This window comes from Etheostoma spectabile, chromosome 17 (genome assembly GCF_008692095.1).
Source record: "Etheostoma spectabile isolate EspeVRDwgs_2016 chromosome 17, UIUC_Espe_1.0, whole genome shotgun sequence".
NCBI classification, from domain to species: Eukaryota; Metazoa; Chordata; class Actinopteri; order Perciformes; family Percidae; genus Etheostoma; species Etheostoma spectabile.
Window position 1 is genome coordinate 16870769 of NC_045749.1, and position 20802 is coordinate 16891570.

The window sequence follows — 20802 nt, forward strand, 5'->3', positions numbered from 1 at the left end:
GATTATTAAGAAATTTTGGTTACATGAGTGGGTGTAAATATAAAAACCTGGCCGGTAAACGAAGTGTTTACGTGCTGGGTAAAGTAAATTTATCATTGTTATGGCTTTAAATGTTAAAAATTAAGTGGTAAGTTTAAAAGTTTGTGGTGTCAGTGTTCTGATAAGTGCAGTAAGGTTAGTCAGTCTAAACCGGCTTACTGTAGGAAGAGCACTACTGAAGCAGGTTACCAAAAGACCTGGATACAGTCTGAAAAAAGGCTGATATGGTAGACACTGTGCATACAAATGGTGTTGCCCGGGTGCTTCACTTCTCACAACTGTTGAAAAACTCATGACGAGTGGGTTAGTGTTTGTCAGAAGGCAAATGCAAGCAGTCCAAGGGGTGAATACTCCTTTATAAACAATGAATGAGCATTGATAATTACAGGATCTGAAAAATATTTCTATAATGTGGACCCTCAATGTATTTTAAAATGAAGTTCTTGCCTAGTATCTACCTGCCTTCAACTCATTTTGAGTCTCCTTTAAATATGTTCTCATGTGCTTTATAATATTTTATGTTGTAAAATGGGTTCACACAACCATTTATAGACACAGCTGTACTTCAGGTTTTTGACAGCTTCCTGCTCTCTGCATTATTGAAATTTGCACACCATTACAGCCAAGTAAATCAAACATCCAGGTCCCGCTGTGGTTCCCAGATGAAGTCTTTGCCATTCATTTTCTAACAGTCATTCCATATGAGATGGTCTCACGAGTTCCACATTCGCTCAGTCTTAAAACACAAATGGAATGAAAAGAGTAAATGCAGTTTAACTGTTTTTTTAAACAGTAAATTTCAGTAGTGGCAAGTTGAACTGAATAGTTCTTAAGAATCTGTAAAACCTATATAGAACCACAAGAATGGCCCCTGTTGTACATTACAGCAGCTTTCACAGAATGCACAACACTTTTGATAGATTTTGACATTTGTTCAAAGCTCTTCAGTCTACCCTCATGTTTTGTGAAAGTCTCATGAACACTGACAGCATATACGATAACTAAACAATTGCATAATTGAATTTCTACCAAAAGTTAGCTTTCACTCATTACTCACACTCCGACACATTTACGTTTCAGTGCTGTCTCATTCCGTTTGTCTGCAGATCGGGCTGCTGTCTGCCTTCAGCTTGCCCTTGACTGACACGTCCAAATCGACTGAGAATCTGTCCAAGGTGATGCAGCAAAACCCAGGGTGAGACTCATGCTGAAGTGTGTTGGTGTAATAGCTCTCTCTCTACTCTGTGTGACCCAAGCATAACTGAACCCCGTCCACCTCAATCTCCACAACGTGGTTGCTTTTGAGCAGCATTCATCGGGTGCATAGAGCAACTCAAAGCCATAAATCATGGCAGCATTTCTGTGATGAGAAGGGGGGAAACATGCAAACAGCCATTGTCAGGTGCTTCATGCTGAGCCAGTGGAAATCGCAGCAGGTGAGCCTTCTGCAGCCTCTAAGGGCCTCCAGTTCGGTAGGTTGTGAACTTCTGTGTCCCATTTCCAAAGTTACTGCAATGCACTAAAGTTCAGCTCCCCCTAATTCCTGGACTGATTGGAATTTACATCATTCCACTTTGCTTCTCTTAGTCCACATACACCCAAATACAGTGACTTCTAAAGCTGTTGTCACCAAATTAAGTTTCTTAGATTTGCTTTCCAGAAATCACATTGAAACTTTCAATATGTGGTCAAAATATAAAAAATAAGGCTTACTTGAAAGTGTGCTCTGTTTTTGGAGGTATCAAACATGCTAGGTGGGCAAATTGTTTTATCCTGGGGAAAGTCTCATAACCACTTTTGTAATTAACATATTACATAAACTTTCCTTAACTTTGGTCTCTGTAAAAGCTTTTTAAGTAGGCCTTTTTAATTTGAGATTATTTTGCCTCAAAGTTATGTTGAAGTGGCACGGGACTCTGTATTAAGAGTCCTACTGTAGACACTGCTGCAGCCAATACAAGCACAGTAACGTTTGATTCAGGTTAGCTCACTGAGTTGACTTCTGTAAAAACGTGTCATCAGGATAATTTCAGAGAGAGATGGATAGATATATGCAGGCACGCACAGCAGCTTTTAAAAACTGACCTTTTTTTTTTAGTGCAAGCTCCTCACTATAACTTACCATTTCATAGAGACAGAGCCCATTTAAGTCCCGCCCCCACCAGAGGGGAAAAGAACTCTCCGGTCTCTGTTGACTTGTATTGCGTGAAGGTGCCTCCTTGTTAATGTTGTCTGCTAGCAAACGACGCAATACCTCAAGTCTGATGTCTGGTGATATTAAGTTTTTATAAGTTGCCGATCCGAAACTTGTAACAAAATGCTTGCTGCAAACGTAACGTTGGACATGTTGTTAGTTTAGTGTCAGATCCCCATCCTCCCTGCTGATTCCTCACGTCTGTGTCTGTTTTCATCTTTATAAAAGCTCAGCTTTTCAGCAGCTTATAAAAACTTGAGTCGTGGGTTATTTACCCTGTTGGTAGTGAATATCACCACACAGCAGCCTTGAACCATTTTGGCTGTTTGCCAGTAGACAAAATTGACAAGGAGGCATCTTTGCACTATAGCAAGCAAAAGTCACGACTCTCTACTTCCGGTCCGTGGGACCTATCTTTCGAAAAAATATGAACAGGCGTGAAAGGGGAGACATTTTTTTGATGCCGTTTTGAATTGAGCCATTGATTACAAATATGAATTGTCAGTTTATTGTTAAACTGTTTTTTTTTAATGGCCATACAAAAGTGCAAAACATTGGTGACAACACCAACATACAGAAAAAAACACTACACACACCTAAGAAGGCACAGTGCACCTTTTCCACAATCTTTCCTTGCTGTCAAATGTTTGGTTTACTGGGAAATTGTCAAAGTATAAGACAGTGGAAAAACTAATTTGACTAAACACTTCAATGTTGCATGGATGACGTCTCACTGAAGCTATGTCTCTATCTATGTAACAGAGAAATGAGCACAGGAGCTTGCTTGTTTTGCTTATCTGCTGAATACACTTGATTGGATAAAATATCAGGTAAGATAACGTTACATGTGTTGTGGAACAAAACTAAGCTAGCGAGCAAGTTGAGCATCAAGCTAGGTATAGATATAAATTGTGTGAGATGTAGTTCACTGAGCGGTTTCACACAAGTAGTACTATGACAAACCTATGGCTAACACTTTCGGTTGAAAAATATATATTTTTTAAATTGACAAACTTACATATTTGTTGTTCATGGCTCAATTAAAACGGGATCAAAAACAATTTGCCTCTACCGTTCAAATTTTCTTCCAAATTGAGCTGGAAGGGGCATGGCTTTGGCTCTAAGTTAATGGAGAGCAGATTTTTTTTTTTTTTTTTTTTTTTTTTTTTTTTTTTTTTTTCTCAGGTGGGCGTAGCTTTCAGAGTATGACTTAATGCGCTTTGTTTCTTAACTGCACTTTTCTTACACTAAAACAGCCTACCAAACTCAGACATTATGTTTATGATCTTTATACCCTGCCATTGCCTTGGAACTGTGTGATAGGCCATTGATCTGTCAGTGTTCATTGAATTAGTGCCCAAAATCCAATTCACTCTCGAGTGATTCACCACCTACTGAAGAAGCGAGCAATTTGAGACACTCCCCGGTCTCATGATCCATCTGATAACCCTGATGTTTTACAGCATGTGGCGCTGTCTCATATGTAATTTCCCTCCCAGTGCAGTATCCCCAAAAAGCAGCGCTTCCACTCAGGTGATTCATACTTCCGTCAGTCCCGACACCAGTAACATTGTTCCCATCCCACTGGTCTGGTGTGTGTATCTAAGTCTGGAAGTGGTTGTAGCAGATCAACAGCAGGTGTGACTGTCAGCAGAAATCTGTTAGAATATGACAGTACACTGTCAAATATACTGGTTATTTGATTCCTCTGAAAGCACTACAAAATATATGTTAACCTCCCCTCATCTGGCATGCTGACCCATCTGTTCAAGCCCTGAAGATGTGCTGAAAGGGAAGGTCTTTTTTTCTTTTCTTTATAATTCTCTCTTAACCTAGATATGTATTCCATCCGTGTTTGTGCGGCATACACTCCCTTGTAGCAAGGACAGAATTTCTCTAAGTTTGCCCAATCATATTGGAAATAACCCTTGGTGGGAAATAAGAGCAAATCATTTGAATTCAAATGGTGATTGTGGATATCTGAGCTCTGGGAGTGACGGGAGCTATCGATGAACTGACCTGCTGTTGCTTGAGGGGTTATTCCTTTGCAACAAAAGCAACCTGCCTCATTATCGGCCACATCAGTTGAATTGCAGACTTTCCCCGCATAAGAGTTAGGAAAGGAAGAGGCTAACTGCATTTAAAAACATCAGACCTGTTCCTTAAAGCAAGGGAACACTTAACAGGTTTGTGTTTATCCAGATCTTTGATTCACTGATTTGAATGCATGCAATGTGAAAGTGTATTTATGCCTAGCCTTGGCCTGAGGTGCAAAAAACTGAGCTTTTAGTTTAGAAACATAAGATGAATACACCTGCAAAAGACAGGAAAGGGCTTTTGTCTGTTATGTAAAGTTTACCTGCTTTGTATAGGTGTGAATTCATGACCATCCACAAGACCCACTTCTTACCTACTTGTAAAATTTGGCCCACTTGATTCATTCTTTATTAAATGGACTGTGTAACAGAGGCTGTATGTTGAAGTGCAGCTCTTTCAAACCTAGAAAGTCTGGACTCTGAGAGCTCAGTGATGGAGCGGGCCAGCTGGTGTGCAACCCATGCAGCTTTTAATGGCCACCTTGGCTCTGAAAGTCCCTCATCTGACAACCCTCTCTACCATCTCTGATCAGAAGGCCAAGTGGCAACTTTACTATTTGCCTCCTCTGCCTGCCGACAGGCTGTTACTAAGACCTTGAATCTCCTGAAAGTGTTTTTTATACTGGTTAACATCCTGCACAGTCAGAGCTCCTGTGCCACACAACGCCTCCTGCTAGAACAATCTTACAAACCCATCTAGCGCAGAAGGGTGGGTTTATTTTTGTTTTTCTTCATTTCCATGTCATTTTACTTTTAAGCTATTCTTATAACATCCCAGTTTCTTCTGTCAAATATCTGGGTTTGAGTTTCATAAAAATGAACTGAAAATGTTTAAAAATATGGTACGAGATGTGTGAGAATGGTGTGTGTGTGAAAGGATGTAGGACTTTGATAAAATCTGTGTGGGATTAGTGTGCATGTATGATGTGATGACTAGGATGAACAAGAAGCTCAACCAGAAGGAGGTGGAATGGCAGCAGGTCCAAGAAAATCTGAACAGATGCAACCAGGACATCAAAAGACTTTCAAAGGATAACAGTGGGGCTCCCCATCACAGAACCGAAGAGACTGGCAATGGGTGAGTATGGGGGAGGCAAACTGTGCTCTCCATGGTGATGGCAACGAATCTGTTTGTGTACCAGTTTTGTTCGCAGTCATTTCACAGCAAGAACCTCTGCATGTGAGCAAAGTGTGTGACAGAAAAACCAATGGTTTCCATGTTGTCAGCTTCTTTGACTGGGAATCCCAGATCAGTGTTTTTCCCATTCATGAGTTATTTTATTTTTATATATAGAGCACATTTAAAACCAGCCTAGTCTGAATAAAGTGCTGTATAAAGTTACATTATGTTATAAAAAAGGATGACAATAAAAAATATAGACTCGGTGAACAAACACTTCTATACAAATGTCCTTAAAATAACAGATATGCCAAAGAATAAACGTGTTTTAAGACGAGACAAAGATCTCGGCATTAGAGGTTGTTCCAGTGTCTCGGGGCCACAACGGAGAAGGCATGATCACCATTTGTTGTCATCCAAGACTGTGGAATAGCTAATAGGAACTGATTAAGATGATCTTAGGTTACCGGGGGGTGACTTAGGGTAAGGAGATCAGCTATAGATAAAGGGGCCAATCCATGTAATGTTGTTTTTGATTTCTATATTTGACTGGTAACCAGTGAAGAGAAGCCAATATCGGTGAGATATGATCCCTCCTACTGGTACCAGTCAACAATCTAGCAGCCGTGATAAAGATGATTGGCAAATCCCAGAATACAAAGAATTGCAGTAGTCAATAGGAGACAAAATAGGAGCATGAATGACAGTCTGCAAGTCCTTGCGACAGAGGAAGGATTTTAGTTTAGCAATAGTCCTGAGATGAAAAGCTACATTTGACAACAGAACTAATTTTTGTCAAACTTGCATGCTGGGTCAAAGATGAAACCTTGCAGAGTACAGGACAGGCTCTGCACTGATCCTCAGGATCTGCAAAAATCCTTTAATCGTCACGAGGACCTGCGCTGTGATCCTTCTCACTGATGTTGTCAATGCTTTAGCGCTCCCGCTTTCCCTCCTCGTCAACCTGCTGCAACACACCAAGCTTAGCCAAAGCCTCTGTTTACTGTCAGAAATCATTCTGAGCCGTATATTTGGTTTCTGCGCCCCCCTCTAGAGTGATGAGTATTGTATGTAAATCCTCAAATCAACATGCACAGATTCTATTTAATTTCACAGCTAGTAGAGTGGCTCTAATCTCATCGAGCCATTTGGGCTGTTTACAAAAAAAACATCCATTAGATTTGAAACGTAAAGGGGAGGAGCGGTGTTGTCTTTTGCCCGCAAACGGTTTGAGGTCTCCAGTGTCACAACCCAGCAAATAATTAAATTTGCTTTTGAAAACACAAAAATCCTGGCAGCCTGTATAAGCATAGAAACACAGCTGTATTGTGCACACGCCTTGTTTTTGATAGAATCTATAATTTAATTCTTGTCATTTCACTGTGTCCTTTCAGCCAGATGGATACGCTGGCTGCAGAGTCCAAAGGGCCAAGCAGCTGTCTTACCTCTGCCACAATAGAGACTACAGTATGTATTTCCATTTTATTTGTTCTAGGCTTACAGCAAATCACACTTGATTAAATACAATAGAAATAACTGTATCAGCTATGAATAGTTTCTGCATGTAATTAAATATGACTTCTGTTTCTAAGAAATTAAATATAAAACTAAAACTGCAAAAAGGAGACTTTGTTTTGGGTTTATTGAGCCACTATGTTGCCGCAACTGAAGCGCTAGTCCCTTTTTGTCTTTGAAAAACTAAGCCAATAGTCAATAGCCCCCCCCCTTCCCCCAGCGAAGCCCAATCCAGATTTTTATGAGGCATGAAATACTTTTTCCCTTGGCTTGTTTGTTTATTATGCACATATTTTCTTTAAAAGCCCTACAGGAAAGTGTAATAAGGTTTAAATGACACTCATTTTGTGAAAGCTTATTGCAATGAGAGCACTTTTGAACTATTTGTTTATACATGTACCTTGTTATTTTTCACTCCATTTTCCTGTGCATGTATTTATGTAGTCAAATATAATGAATACATAAATAAAGATGCGTTTTTTTTTTTTTTAAAGGGGGCTGGGTGAAAGTATTTCAGTGTCTAGCATTGGCAGTACTTATTTTGTACTCAATTGCACCGAAATTTTGAATTACTCTGTCTAAACTCTTTTGACATTTTATTTCCTCATTTCTACTTTTCTCTTCCACTTTACACAATATAAACTAGGCCAAACCTGGAAAATATCCTGTCCGTCACACTACTTCGGAGTTGGACGGAGACACGCTACAGGGCGGGATAAGCACCAGGGATGGCCAGGAGCAGGACGGGCACATGTGTCATAAATCAAGGCCAGGGCTCATGTCTCACTGGCTGTGGAGTAAAGCTCAGAATGGCGCTAGAGTTGCAAGTTATAAGGGAAGGAAGGTTTGGTCAGGGGATGCCAGCCTCCAGGAGACAAGTGTCCTGGGCCTGGGTGATGGATGCGGCACGAAGCAAGAGGGGAATGCTAACGAGATCAAAGGCATCGTGGCTGACTGCTACAAGGAGAGACCTGGCTCTGGTGGGAGCTCATTAGGCAGCATGTCCCACCTGCAGAGCAGCAGAGAAACAAGCACCACGTCTGTCCTCCCACAGACCAGCACTCCTTCTCAGCTCGACATAAGGCCTCTCAGCAGTCAGGCAGCCTGCTGTCCACCTAAGGAAACTACCTTCAAAGGCCAGTTTGGCTGTGGAGAGATGGCTGGATCAGGAGGTTCAGAGGAGATACCGGGGGTGTGTGCTATCGAGACAGCAGCAGCCACAATTCAACACTCAGGGCTGGGCTCTTTGGTCAGCAGAGCTTCTTGGATTGTACAGGATGCAGGGCGTCTTCTTTGGAACTCTCCCACAGTATTGCAGCAGGTCAGGGAAGAGGGATTACAGCCTGTTGGGGCCCGCTGGTCCAGTCATGTTGTCTCTCTGGTCAGGGAAAGTAATTTTCTGTCTATAGTGAGGGACAGCCAGGTCTTCTCCATGGTTAAAGGTAGCTTGGTCTTCTCTTTGTTGAAGGATAGTCACATTTTTTCCATGGTGAAAGAGCTTCCTCTCATACAGTACATCCAGATGGAGATAACTCAAAACCTTCAGCCTGAGGAGGCAGCTCAGATGATTCAAGGCTGCATTATTCCTGACACCACACAACTCCCAGTCCCGACACCAACGCAAACTTTTTGCAGGGTAGAAGAACTGCCAGATAGCGTGCCACTAATCCAAGAAGATATGTCGACAAGGAATAAGAGTACTGGTGATCTGCGATTACCACAAAAGCAAGTCATGGCTGTTATTCATGCAAAGCAGGGTGACAAACTGTTTACAGAGCTATCGCCAATAAAACACATCAGTGAGCCAGAGGTTGCACCTGGAGACAAAGATCAGGCATTGGCGAACTCCAGGACTGCGCAGAACAAAAACAATGTCAAAATCTATACTCAAACATTGATAGAATTTCCTGATTCCCTTTTGAAGCTGCAAACTCTGCCATTGCCAGACATGATGAACACTATACAGTCTATCATCTCCACCCCGGTGCTCACCTTCCAGAAGATTGTCGCACTCTATTGGCTGAATGTTGCTAAATGTAGCCAACCTGAGCCCCGTCCTGCCTTACTGATCCTGTCGGAGACTGGCCTCTACACGCTGACCACTGACTCTGGCCTCCTGGCTGTGTTCCATCAACTCCCCTTGTTGCAGCTGAAAGAGGTGCAGATAGGCTTAGCAGGCCACAGTCTGCGTTTGATGAGCACTACAAAGGAGAGCATCCTGGGTGTCTACACCCACAGCCAGCAGCTTACCAAAGAGCTATGCTGGGCCATACTCGGTGTCACCTGCCCTGGGGACAACAGGGTCTCTCAGCACCCTCTACTCCATGGAGACTTGATGAAGTTGTCTTTAGACTGGAATGCTTGTGTACCTGACTTGCTGCTGGATGCTGGTTTAAGGGTTCGCTGCCAGTTTCAGAAAAGTCTTGCTGATCTGGTTTACCACCTTCATTGTAACTTGGATCAAAAAACAGTAACTCTGGGAGAAGTGCGGCTGCTACTATGCACAGGTGTAAGGGTGTGCATCAGCCCCAGTAGCCACACTGAGGCTCTGGCCCAGCTTTTACTCACTGATACCCACCTTGGCCTAGTGCAGGAGGAAGTGGTCTTTCACCCGACTTCACCCTCTGTCACCATAGCGCCCTGTTGTCCCCAATTCCATGACTTAACTCTCCGCCAGCGCTCAGATGTCCGCTGTGTGCTGGTGCATAATGAAGACAAGCGTGGAGTTGTCAGACTGGATGTAATCCTGGCAAATGTGCGGGGCAGGGGTCACCCTGAAAGCGTGACTAAGGCCGCTACCCCGCTTGCAAAAGCTTCAAATTCATCCTCGAATGCAGAAGTGTGGAAATTAACTTTCAGTTGCTCCTCTGAGGCCGCCTGCCTGATTAGTCACTTGTCAAATGTCTGATCAAGGACTGAACAGCCAGTAATGAACAGCCCAGCTTGAAAACTCTCACTCACAGGGAGCAAAAGTGCATCCCAACCAAACAACGCAAAGGACATCTTCACTGGCAGATGACAGTGAAAACTATGACCTAGTTTGTAGTTTCTGTATTGATTTGTTTCTCTAGATGTTTGTCATTTTAATAATTCATGGCTTTAGCACTTTTATCTTTAAAACCCTTGAATTTCTTTGTTCTTGCATTGTTATTGTTCTCCCCCCCCCCCCCCCCCCCCCCCCCCGTATCTTTGTCAAAGAGGCTGTCAGTTTAATGTGGGATGTTTTATATAATTAGGAGTTATAGGTTCAACATTAAGGATTAAAACATGTTTGTACCTGTGTCATTTGTTTCATGGGCATAGTAATTGTTTTAAAAAAATGATCTTAAAATACAAATCCCAGGAAAATTATCTGTCATGTTTAATAAGGTGTGTGTATATAAATATATGTCAAGTTAAGGTTATTTTATTTAAAATATCTAATGAAATGGATGTGTGAATATCTTTGTTAAAATAAAAGGAAGGTAAATCCACTGCTGCTCTGAAGTTGTGTTTACCACTTAGAATGCAGACAAGCTCTGATAGTTGAGCTTTTAACTTGGGAAAACAAAGGAATTCAGAGTCTGATGCATTTCACTGCTTTGTGTTATATTTTGTCTTTCTATCATCTCTGTCAGGCTTTCTTTCACTTCCTACCCTCGTTTTCTTTGGCTTCTTCCTCACTGTATTTGTATTCCACACTTATTGCCACTAGAAATGCACTTGCCATACAAATGCAAAATCTTAGTATCTGAGGTCATGGTGGACTTTCTTTGTAGATACTACCTGCACAATTGCTCAATGGGTTTATTCCTGCCAATCAAAATTGATCTCACTCAGCATAAGACTTGTTCATTTTATGAGTACTGCTTTAAATTTTGAAAAGGTTGATGATGCCCCATCTCTACAAAAGATCTTGAGTTGGATTCCCATCTCAAGAGTTGGAGCCAAAGACTTTTTGCACCTTGTCTTGACTGAGTGACCCCCATCCAGCATGGAAGACTACAGGGGCAATATAGTGCAATCAGTTCTCTTGTCTGCTACAGCATGAGGGATGGAGCTTTTTCCTTGAACGAAAAAACTCATCAGACCTCATAGCAGTGAGGTTTAAGCCAGGATAAAAGCTCAGGAATGCAAAGGGTTGTTTTTCTTCCTTTTTCTCAAGATGGTTAATTAGCATTCAAACATTTCCTGAATATCATACCTTCCTGTGAATAAAATACAAAAGGCAAGCCAATCAAAATAAAGCTAGTTTATTATCTTCAAAATGAGTCATTCTGCAGATAAAATCCTAAATTGGAAACGGAAGGTTCGGCAGGCCATCAAGTGAGTATAAGTGATTTTAGAAGTATTAGTAATTAGGCTCGCCATGTCATGTTAAAATGAGATTGGGGCTTTGTTCATTCTTGAGCCAGTTGACTAATATCTCCAACGACCAATTCCGCCTACCCAGTACCATATATGACGCCTGCAGTATGCTGTTTTGTGAAACAATTATTTGGGAATGTAAATCAAGGGGTTGTTGGTAATGTTTAATGCAACCAGTACATAATTTCTGTCAAAAACTGTCAAAACTCAAAGTTAAGGAATTTTATTTTATTTATTTTCACTGCTATTCCATTAGTTCACTGGCTGGTTTGCGTCTGAAATAGACCAAAGCTCTTCTTGGGCACAGCCTGTTTATGAGGAAGTGCTTACTCTCAGACAGCAGATACTCATACCCACTGGCAGGCTCTGAATCTCTAATCATTACACTGTGTGATTTCCCACTGGGTTCTCCGGCCCTAATACGCACATTCATTGACAGCACATAACAGGATAATTTGTTTATCTCCTCCTTTGGAAGCATGTGAACGTGACCCAGTCAGTTCTCTTGTTGCTTAGCTGTTGATGGGCATAATATTTTCTGTCAATCCTGATCATTGTGTCTGCCCATAGAATCCACAAAAATTTAGTGATTCACTTATTTTTTTCCAGAGGTTTTGAAAGCTGATCCACAGCCTACTGCTCAGGTGTAAATTGGTCCTAAATGAATATAGTTTTGGAATCAAATCAGTTTCAACCCAAAAAAACATCTTGTTAAACCGACGACTCATTTTTCAGAGAAGCTGGCTTCCAAATTTAACCTGGAAGTGGCCTTTGAAAAAGGGGCCAACAGATCAGCGATAAAACAAGTTATAATGCTGGTGGTAAGTTTGCCCTATATTGCAAAGACAAACCCCTGTGTGGATAAAGGCAATGTGTGCCTTGGACCAAATACTCAAATGCAATTGCTGTCATTTTAAAATGCACTTTTCAGTTTGAAAACCAACAGTTTATAACTTAATTGCCCTTGAACAAACAGATTGACTCAACATTGATGCACAATGTTTTGTGGTCATCTGTAAATTCATTGGTGTACATATTCATGAAGACATCTACATGTTGTTTTACATACCTCTCACACACACAAGCACGCATGTAGTTTTTGAAGAGGTCTCCTAGAGAATCAACAGTGCACAGTAGGTGATATGGGAGGTGACTGTCCCTCTTGTTAGTAAAATTACCAACATGCATGCATGCCCCTTTTTAACCTGCCATCCCTCCTCTCCATCCCCTACTAGACGAGAGAGTGCCAGGGCAGAGGGGTTGTTTACTTGAATATGATAGTTTGACTCATTGATCTTTTCTCTGACTGAGTTTGTGCAAGTTAGAATCTATGGCCCTGACCACAGCTCTGAGATATCAGTAGCCTAATATGCTGTGTACTGGTAAATCTTTGTGTGGCAGATCCTTCTTGGGTCAATAATATAAAACTCAGGTGCGTTGCCACAATCACACACGACATTTAACGTACCTTTCGTAATCTGGAAGTGCTTGTAAGCGTCTCTTCTCACTCTGCCAACTACTAAAACCTCCTACTACTATAGCATGCTTGCCTGCCAACAGCCCTGCCATGTTGGACAGCGTTGTGAAGGAGAGATTTGTCTTTTTTCCACTACCTGCCTAAAGGTGTCGAATCACCTGTAGGCCACGAATGCACATTGGAAGCAGACATTTGTTTTGTTTTTCTCTGTTGAGATGCCGGGGACAACTGCCTCACTTCAACTACTTGCAGCTCGTGCCAGTTATTCTAGGCTCTGGTGCTTGTGTGAGCTCTGGTGATGGTGGTGCTTGACAGTTAACAGCTAGCTTGAGGTGCGTGTAGCCAGATATTTAAATGTTTTTCACAGTGTTAATGAGCTTCTCTTAGTACTTCCATGCCATCTGGTATAAATAAGAAAAGTTGTCTTAGTGACTTTTTTGTTTTGTTTTTGACACTGACAGGATGCTGTATATCTTTATGGTGATTTTAGACATTTCTTCGAATTGTTATTGCAGGAGAATCACGTGTGGGACCTGTAAGATAATATTAATGATGGTGCAGTTTAATTAATTGAGCCAGTAAACACAGGTCTGGACTTGCAACATCTGAATGGAAGTAATTCTGGATTCTGTTATAAACTTCTGTGCAGTCAGGGATTTTTCCAAGTCTGTTTGTATTGCTGCCCTGCTTATTTCCATGTTTGGTACATGCTTGCTGCCAGTTTCTTTTCTTGAGTTCTTGGCTGCTGTCTAGCTATGTAAACTATAATGGTATTAATTGTGAACTAGAAAATGCTTTTCCTGCTATAAATGCTGAAAAGCTACATTTCTAAAGCTAAACTGTATTGATGTCATTATGGCGTAAGAAGAAGGTGAAGTAATGAGAATAGTTGGAAAAGTGGGAATTAGTGTGTATTTCATTGAAATGTTGAATAATACCAATAAAGTATTAAACAAAAGTGGAACATTTAAAAAAAAAAAAATTGAAAAAGGTCACAGGGTAATGGTGTAGCATTTTGAAAAAAAGTGATGAAAAAGTTATAGTATAATATTTTGAAAAAAGTGATAAAGTCATAGTATAGAATGTTGAAAACAAAAAGTAATTTAAAAGGGCCAGCCAGAAAACTTCAGTGGAAATGGAAAACATGGTCTTTATATGCCGTTGCCTACATTTTAAATGGACGTCTGCCAATAGGCCTAAAACATCACTTATTTATTGTGACAGAGACTGAGACTCCAGGTTAATAAAATTCTGACTGAGTAGCAAGATATAAATTCCATTGTGATTCTGTGAGAATTCTGTGTATATTCCCATCCAATTATATTGAATTTGGTAGTGACTACTTGCTGGTTGCCTGTTGACAGCAGCACTGAGCCAGTGTGCCACCGACAAATTTATGTGGAAAACAGTAAAAAAAAAAAAAAAAAAAAAAAAAAAGATTCAAAGGTCATAGTATAGTATGTCAATGTCATAGTGTATAATGTTCTAAAAAATCATAGTATGGTGTATTGAAAAAAAGTCATAGTGTAATATGTCATAAAAAGTAAAAGTATGTCATGTCGAAAGAAGTTATGGTAAAGGATTTTGAAAAAATAGTTTAGTATAGTTTAGTAATCAAAAAAGTCAAAGTATAGTCAAAAACAGTCATGGTAAGTATGTCGAAAAAAGTAATAAAAGTCTAAGAAAAGTATGTCAAAAAAATCATGGTATAGTATGTCTCAAAAAGTGATAAAAAGTAATAGTATAGCATGTGAGAAAAAAGTCATTGTGTTGCATTATTTTTTGAATGTCCTTGTGTCCAGTGCCTGGACTGGGTATGGAAACTGGAGCAGGTCTGCAGTGACTCCTTGCTGGTTGTCTGTTGGAGCAGTGCTAACCAGTGAGCCAGTATGCCACCAATAAATTTGGACCTGGACAACCTGGACTTAATGTCGATCCTGGTTCAGACTCTGCTATGAGTACTTGCTAGTAGCATGTCGGCAGCAGTGCTAACCACTGAGCCAGTGTGTCACAAATAACTTGTGTTGAAAAACGTCATATAGTGTGTCTCAAACCACACACTTCCATTAGCGCACTAACAGGCAGTACATTTTGTACACCACCTACTGACTCGCATAGTGCGTACATTTTGACAGGGGAGTCACAGCCATTTTGCACTCACCAGAAATGACGATCACAACATTTCAACCCTCCTTCTGTAAAATTGTGCATTTCACCCGGGGAGAGCATTCCCGCCACCTAGTGTGATTCATTTTGATATTTTAATTAAAAAAAAAGTGATTTTCTTGATTGTTGCTTGCATCTGATCTGCGTCACGCGAGGATAAGACAATGGCGACGACAACATGTCATCTGCTTTTTATAAGCTGAGAATGTACCAGTATCTTGATATTCTTTTTGTTGTTGCTTTGTATTAAATGTTTTCAATTAATTCATTCTGTTTATTCTTTGCTGACCCCTCTCTTTAATGTATATTTCATGTTTCTGTTTAAAAAATGAGTAACGTTAATGTATTACTCTTCATTTGAGTAATAGTAATACCTAACTGTTTTATGAGAAACTCCTTGTGGCCCATAGATGAGACTGTGAAGAATTACCCTTACAACTTACCTTATAGACAAACAATCATTACAACTTATAATTTCACGATTCTAGCTAGAATGAGAATTTTATAAAGGCTCACATCATATGTAACGTTACGTGTGTTAGGACACATTCAATACAATTACAATACAATACAAGAGTGAAAGCAGAGGCAACAAAATTGATATTTAAATAGATCCTATGCTTCTATTCATTTATCATCATATGCTTGCTGCATTCATAGAAAGTGCAATGCAAAAGATAACACAAAATTAAATAAATGTAACAGAATTTTATTTAAAAGACGTTACTGTGCTTAAAGTTATACAGGCTCAAAATCCCAGGCTGTACTGCCAGCTAAAGGAAACAGGCCCAGTGCTGGCACTGTGTTTTGGTTTGATGGAGAAAGGGACATGATGGTGGACTTCAGACGGTCCAGGAGATCCTTCCACGGTCTGATGGCCATCATTGCCCCTATATTTAGGACCTCTTGTCCTTGTTTGCCCCTGAAGAGATTGATTATATACATCAGATCAAGGCAAAAACAGCAGATCCAACATTATAACACGACGTTACCTTGAACGTTACTAGTTGACAATCATCAACTGATTGCTACGTTGCTGAGCTAACGCTCGCAGCTGAGTATTAACAAATTGTTAGGAACGCACATCTCACATTTTAATCTTCTACTTTGAGAATGGTGATTTAACACATTAAACAACAGTATGGCCACAACACATGTTACATTAAGTTATAACTTATTTGCCAATGATTAAACTGTGCAGCTGTTCGCTAAGTTTAGCTTGCTAGCACGTTACAGTGCGGTACCAATGTACGTTATAATTCACGATACCAACATAATTACAGACAGCAAAATTAAACAAACATACAGTTGGCTCAAATGTTAAACAAGTTTAGCAAAAAGACTCACGTTCAACTTGCATTTGTATTGCTCCACGTACTTGGCCGCAAGTATTGGTATAGTGAGGTATAGTATTGGTATGGTGTAGTAGTATAGGCATGGTATAGTATGTCAAAAAAAGTCCCAGTATGTCCAAATCTTTTTTTGCAAAGTCATAGTATAGTATGTTGAAAAAAGACAAAGTGTAGTGTGTCCCAAAAAAGTCATAGTATTGTATGTAGAAGGAAACATCATGAAGAGGGCCAGCCTGGACTGGGTATTGAGTCAGAGGTATAGTATTGGTGTAGTCTAGAAGTATATGTTGTGATATAGTATGTTGAAAATAGTCATAGTATAGTAGGTCAAAAAAAGTGATAAAAAGTCATTGTATAGTATGTCAAAAAAGTCATAGTATAGCATGTTGGAAAAGGGATTCTTTTCAACATACAATACTTGGACTTTTTTATCACTTTTTTGACATGCTATGCACCATACTATGATTTTTTTCAATAAACTATGTACTATACGCTATTTGTTTTTAAACAATAGATACTATGACATTGGAGTACTATCAATTTTTATTACTTTTTTAAACACACTATACTATGACCTTTTAATCACTTTTTTGACACGCCCTACTGTGACTTTTTTCATGGCTTTTTCAACATACTATGACGATATTAAATTGTTTTTAACATGAATACATTGGTGGCACACTAGCTCAGTGGTTAGCACTGCTGCCAACAGGCAATAAGTAGTCACTGCAGACTCTCACCCAGGATGGACACCCAGTCCTGCCTGGCCCTTTCAAGAACATTTTTTTTCGACATACAGTTCTATGACATTTTGCTACATACCACACTTTGACTTTGTTATCTGTTTTTTTGACATACTATGACTTTTTATCACTTTTTCCAATATGCTACACTATGACTTTTTTCGACATACTATATTATGACTATTTTCAACATATTACACCATGACTATACTACTAGACTACTGTTATACCAATACTAAACCTCTGACTAAATGTTCCATACCAAGTCCAGGCTGGCCCTTTTTGATGACGTTTCTTTACACATCCAATGCTATGACTTTTTTGGACACACATACTTTGTCTTTCTTTGACACACTATACTATGACTTTGTTAAAATATTTTTCGATATACTATTACTTTTTTTGACAAACCATGCTGTCTTTTTTTTTAAATTTATTGTAGAATGTCAAAAAAGTCTACGTTTAATGATAAAGTCATAGTATAGAATGTTAAAAAAATCATGGTATAGTATATAAAAAGTCATGGATAATATATAAAAAGTCATGATATTGTATATATATATATATATATATATACATATACATTTACATGTTGAAAAAAGTGAAAAAAGTCACAGTATAGTATATAAAAAGTCATTAATAATATATTATATCATAACATTTACATGTTGAAAAAAATGAAAAAAGTCACAGTATAGTATATAAAAAGTCATTATATACATATATATATACATATACATTTACATGTTGAAAAAAGTGAAAAAAGTCATAGTATAGTATATAAAAAAAAATCATAGTGTAGAATGTCAGAAAAAGTCACATTATAGAACGTTTAAAAAAGTCATTGCATTGCATGTAGAAAAGCAAATGGCACGAAAAGGGCCAGCCTGGACTAGGTATCAAACCTGGGTCAGACTCTGCAGTGACTACTTGCTGGGTGCCTGCAGTGCTAACTGTGCCACTGATGTGCCACCAAAGAATTTATGTTGAGAACAGTAATTAAAAAAAAAGCCATTAAAAAGTCATAGCATGGTACATCAAAAAAGTAATAGTGTAGTATGCTGGAAAACGTTATAAAGTCATGAGTCTTAGTGTATGGCAAAAAAGTGAAGTCGTAGTACAATGTATCAAAATAGTCATTGTACAGTACGTAAAAAAAGTGATAACAAAGGCATAGAACATTATATCGAAAAAAGCCATTTAAAAGTCATAGTATGTGATGTCGAAAAAAAGTCATAAAAAAGTCATAGTATTGTATATTTAAAAAAAAAGTCATGAAAAGGGCCAGCTTGGATTGGGAATTTAACCTGGGTCAGAAGTGTGCATTGTCGACTTTCTGGTGCTGGTTGGAGCAGTGCCAACAACTGAGCCACTGGGCCACTAAAATAAAAGATGTTGAATACAGTCATTGGGTGTAATGGGCTTTGTGGCATACCGGATTCCCTCCGAAGGTTGTTGCTTATTTTGGAACGTTTTGGACACTATGATGCCAGCTGAGGTCTCCAGTAGAGGATAATATTGTACAGTACTGGTGAGGTCATTATGGCTTTTAACTCATTAGATTCACATTTTCTCCACATACCTCTATTACATATAAACTGCTGAGCTCCTTTATTCTGTGCTACTGCTACACTCTGCGGCACCAGTTATCATAAAAGCTTATACACCCATGTAATAACGGTTCTCTACTAATTAGGCTACATAACATTTTATATTATTATTATTATTATTAATCCTTTATTTAACCAGGAAGTCCCATTGAGATTCAGAATCTCTTTTACAAGAGAGACCTGGCCAAGGTAGCAGCCAAATCACAACACATACAAAACACCAAGTTACATTTTCAAGGTAAAAAAGTACAAAATGTTAAAAAACACAATAGACTCTCAAGAAAAACAAGAACATGTCTCCATCACAACCTTCCTTACAATAGTTTTAAATTCATTATTGGACACAAGGGTTTCTAATTTAGTACTTTCTGTAGATATTCCACCCCCAAGGTGCTGAATAATAGAAAGCAGTTCTTCCTAATTCGGCTGCAACTCGTGGCACGTTAAACAGCAACCACTTTGAAGAGCGTAGCTGATAGTACCAGAGCAGACGAGAGGAGATTACAGAGGTACAGTGGAAGTTGCCAAGTAGGCTTTAAATAAAGATGTACCAGTGTTGTGATCCGAATTTTAAGTGATGTCCAACCAACTAAATCATAAAGAATGCAGTGATGTATAAAAAGATGATCTGCTCCAACCCATAGATTTGTGCAAGTAAACACTTAGTAGCCTACCTGCTGATGTGTCATTTATCCATCTCATTTCAGTGGAAGGTGCATTTCTCTCATGGTCACAGACCCCAGCATAGTACATTCCACAAGGGTTGTGAAAGTGGGGGTGAAAGTTAGTGTAGTTTACTAATTTAGTATAGTGAGTATAGAGCCCAAGTATCCACTCTGTACATATTCACCTTATATTCAGTTTTGGCATGCATTGTTTTTATTTCAAGAAATGAAGAACTCTTCTGCATTGATATGAAACAGTTGAAGTGAGAGTGCAATGTGTGTACGTGTGATGTGAAACAGTGGGGCCTCTGCATATGTTCATTAGTAGATAAAAACCAAAGTCACACCAGTGCTTTCTTGTTGAAGGCTTTGTGTCAAGGACACTTTTTCAAGTTCAATTCCAGCTGAGTGTCTTTTAAATGTCCGGTTTCTGCATCCCCACTGTTTTAAATTAATTTCACTCAAAAGCCGCAGAACGTAATTAACTTCATAGCTTTACTCGCATCTAATGAAGGCAAGTGTTTGCCAGCAATGGCAGGTTTTATTCGGGCCTCTGATAGGGACGTGTTGGGGATGAGTCTCAAAGGAGACGGGACACAATGGCGACCTGAATGTCACTGGCATCTTTGAGCGGCGCTCATTTGTGAACGTCTGTCCATGAGCCAGAGAAAATTCTCTGGCCTCTAGAACGATATGTTTGTCACATAGTGTCATTTTTAAATTGGACTGCATCTCTCCCTGTGCATCCCTGCTCAGTTTTTGGACCTCACATGAGCTTCACTAGCACTTGCGAGAACTGTGAGACATTTACCACCATGGATTGTGACAGATTTCACAAGCTCAATTTTACTGTTGCCCTAGGGGTGGGGGGGGGGGGGGGGGGGGGGGGGGGGGGGGTTGTGCTCACCATCTGTTGATTGTGACTGTACCCAACACTTCCATAAGAGGCTGCCTTTCTGCCATTGCTAACAGTCCAATGACAGTTCTGGTGTCTGCACAAAAAAATACGTTGACTGAGACTTCTTTGAAGGTAAGGTGTCGTTCGTCTATAGTTTTTGTAGTATTTCTTGTGTACATAACAAAGTTATCTCCTGTTAGAAAATTTACTTTAAAGCTTCTTTTTTTAAACAATTGGTACGTGAGCAAAGACATTGGATTTCATTTTTTAAATAAAAAACACCCAATAACTTATAATTGGCTCCTCTGGGTGATACGAATGAGAGTTTTGAGCTTATTACTTTGACTTAGTTTAGTCAAGATATTCAACCATGTTGCTGTTTTACATTGCTTGTGGGTACAGGTCTGTTAATTACCTAATTTTCTTTTTGACATTAAAAATTTGTCTCAGTAAAACTCACTGTTCCTTAGCTTTCTACTTGTCTGGGGCTGCTTTTGTGTAATTCTTTTATTCATACATTGAATGTGCAGCCCAGTTCGTATTGGTGCTGCTTGCAGGGCACTGCAGTCCTTTTGAGACC

The 20802-nt window shown here is 39.5% G+C and overlaps 1 protein-coding gene across 1 annotated transcript in view; it reads left to right on the plus strand.

Moving 5' to 3' along the window:
- kif16bb (kinesin family member 16Bb) overlaps positions 1-10129 on the plus strand; it is a 24869-nt gene extending 14740 nt beyond the window's left edge. Inside the window, exons 16-19 of the mRNA XM_032541725.1 lie at positions 1146-1234; positions 5267-5407; positions 6844-6916; positions 7611-10129. Of these exons, the coding sequence (XP_032397616.1) occupies positions 1146-1234; positions 5267-5407; positions 6844-6916; positions 7611-9872 (2565 nt within the window). The 3' untranslated portion in view covers positions 9873-10129. The remainder of the gene's footprint in view (positions 1-1145; positions 1235-5266; positions 5408-6843; positions 6917-7610) is intronic.
- Positions 10130-20802: the final 10673 nt, after the last annotated feature.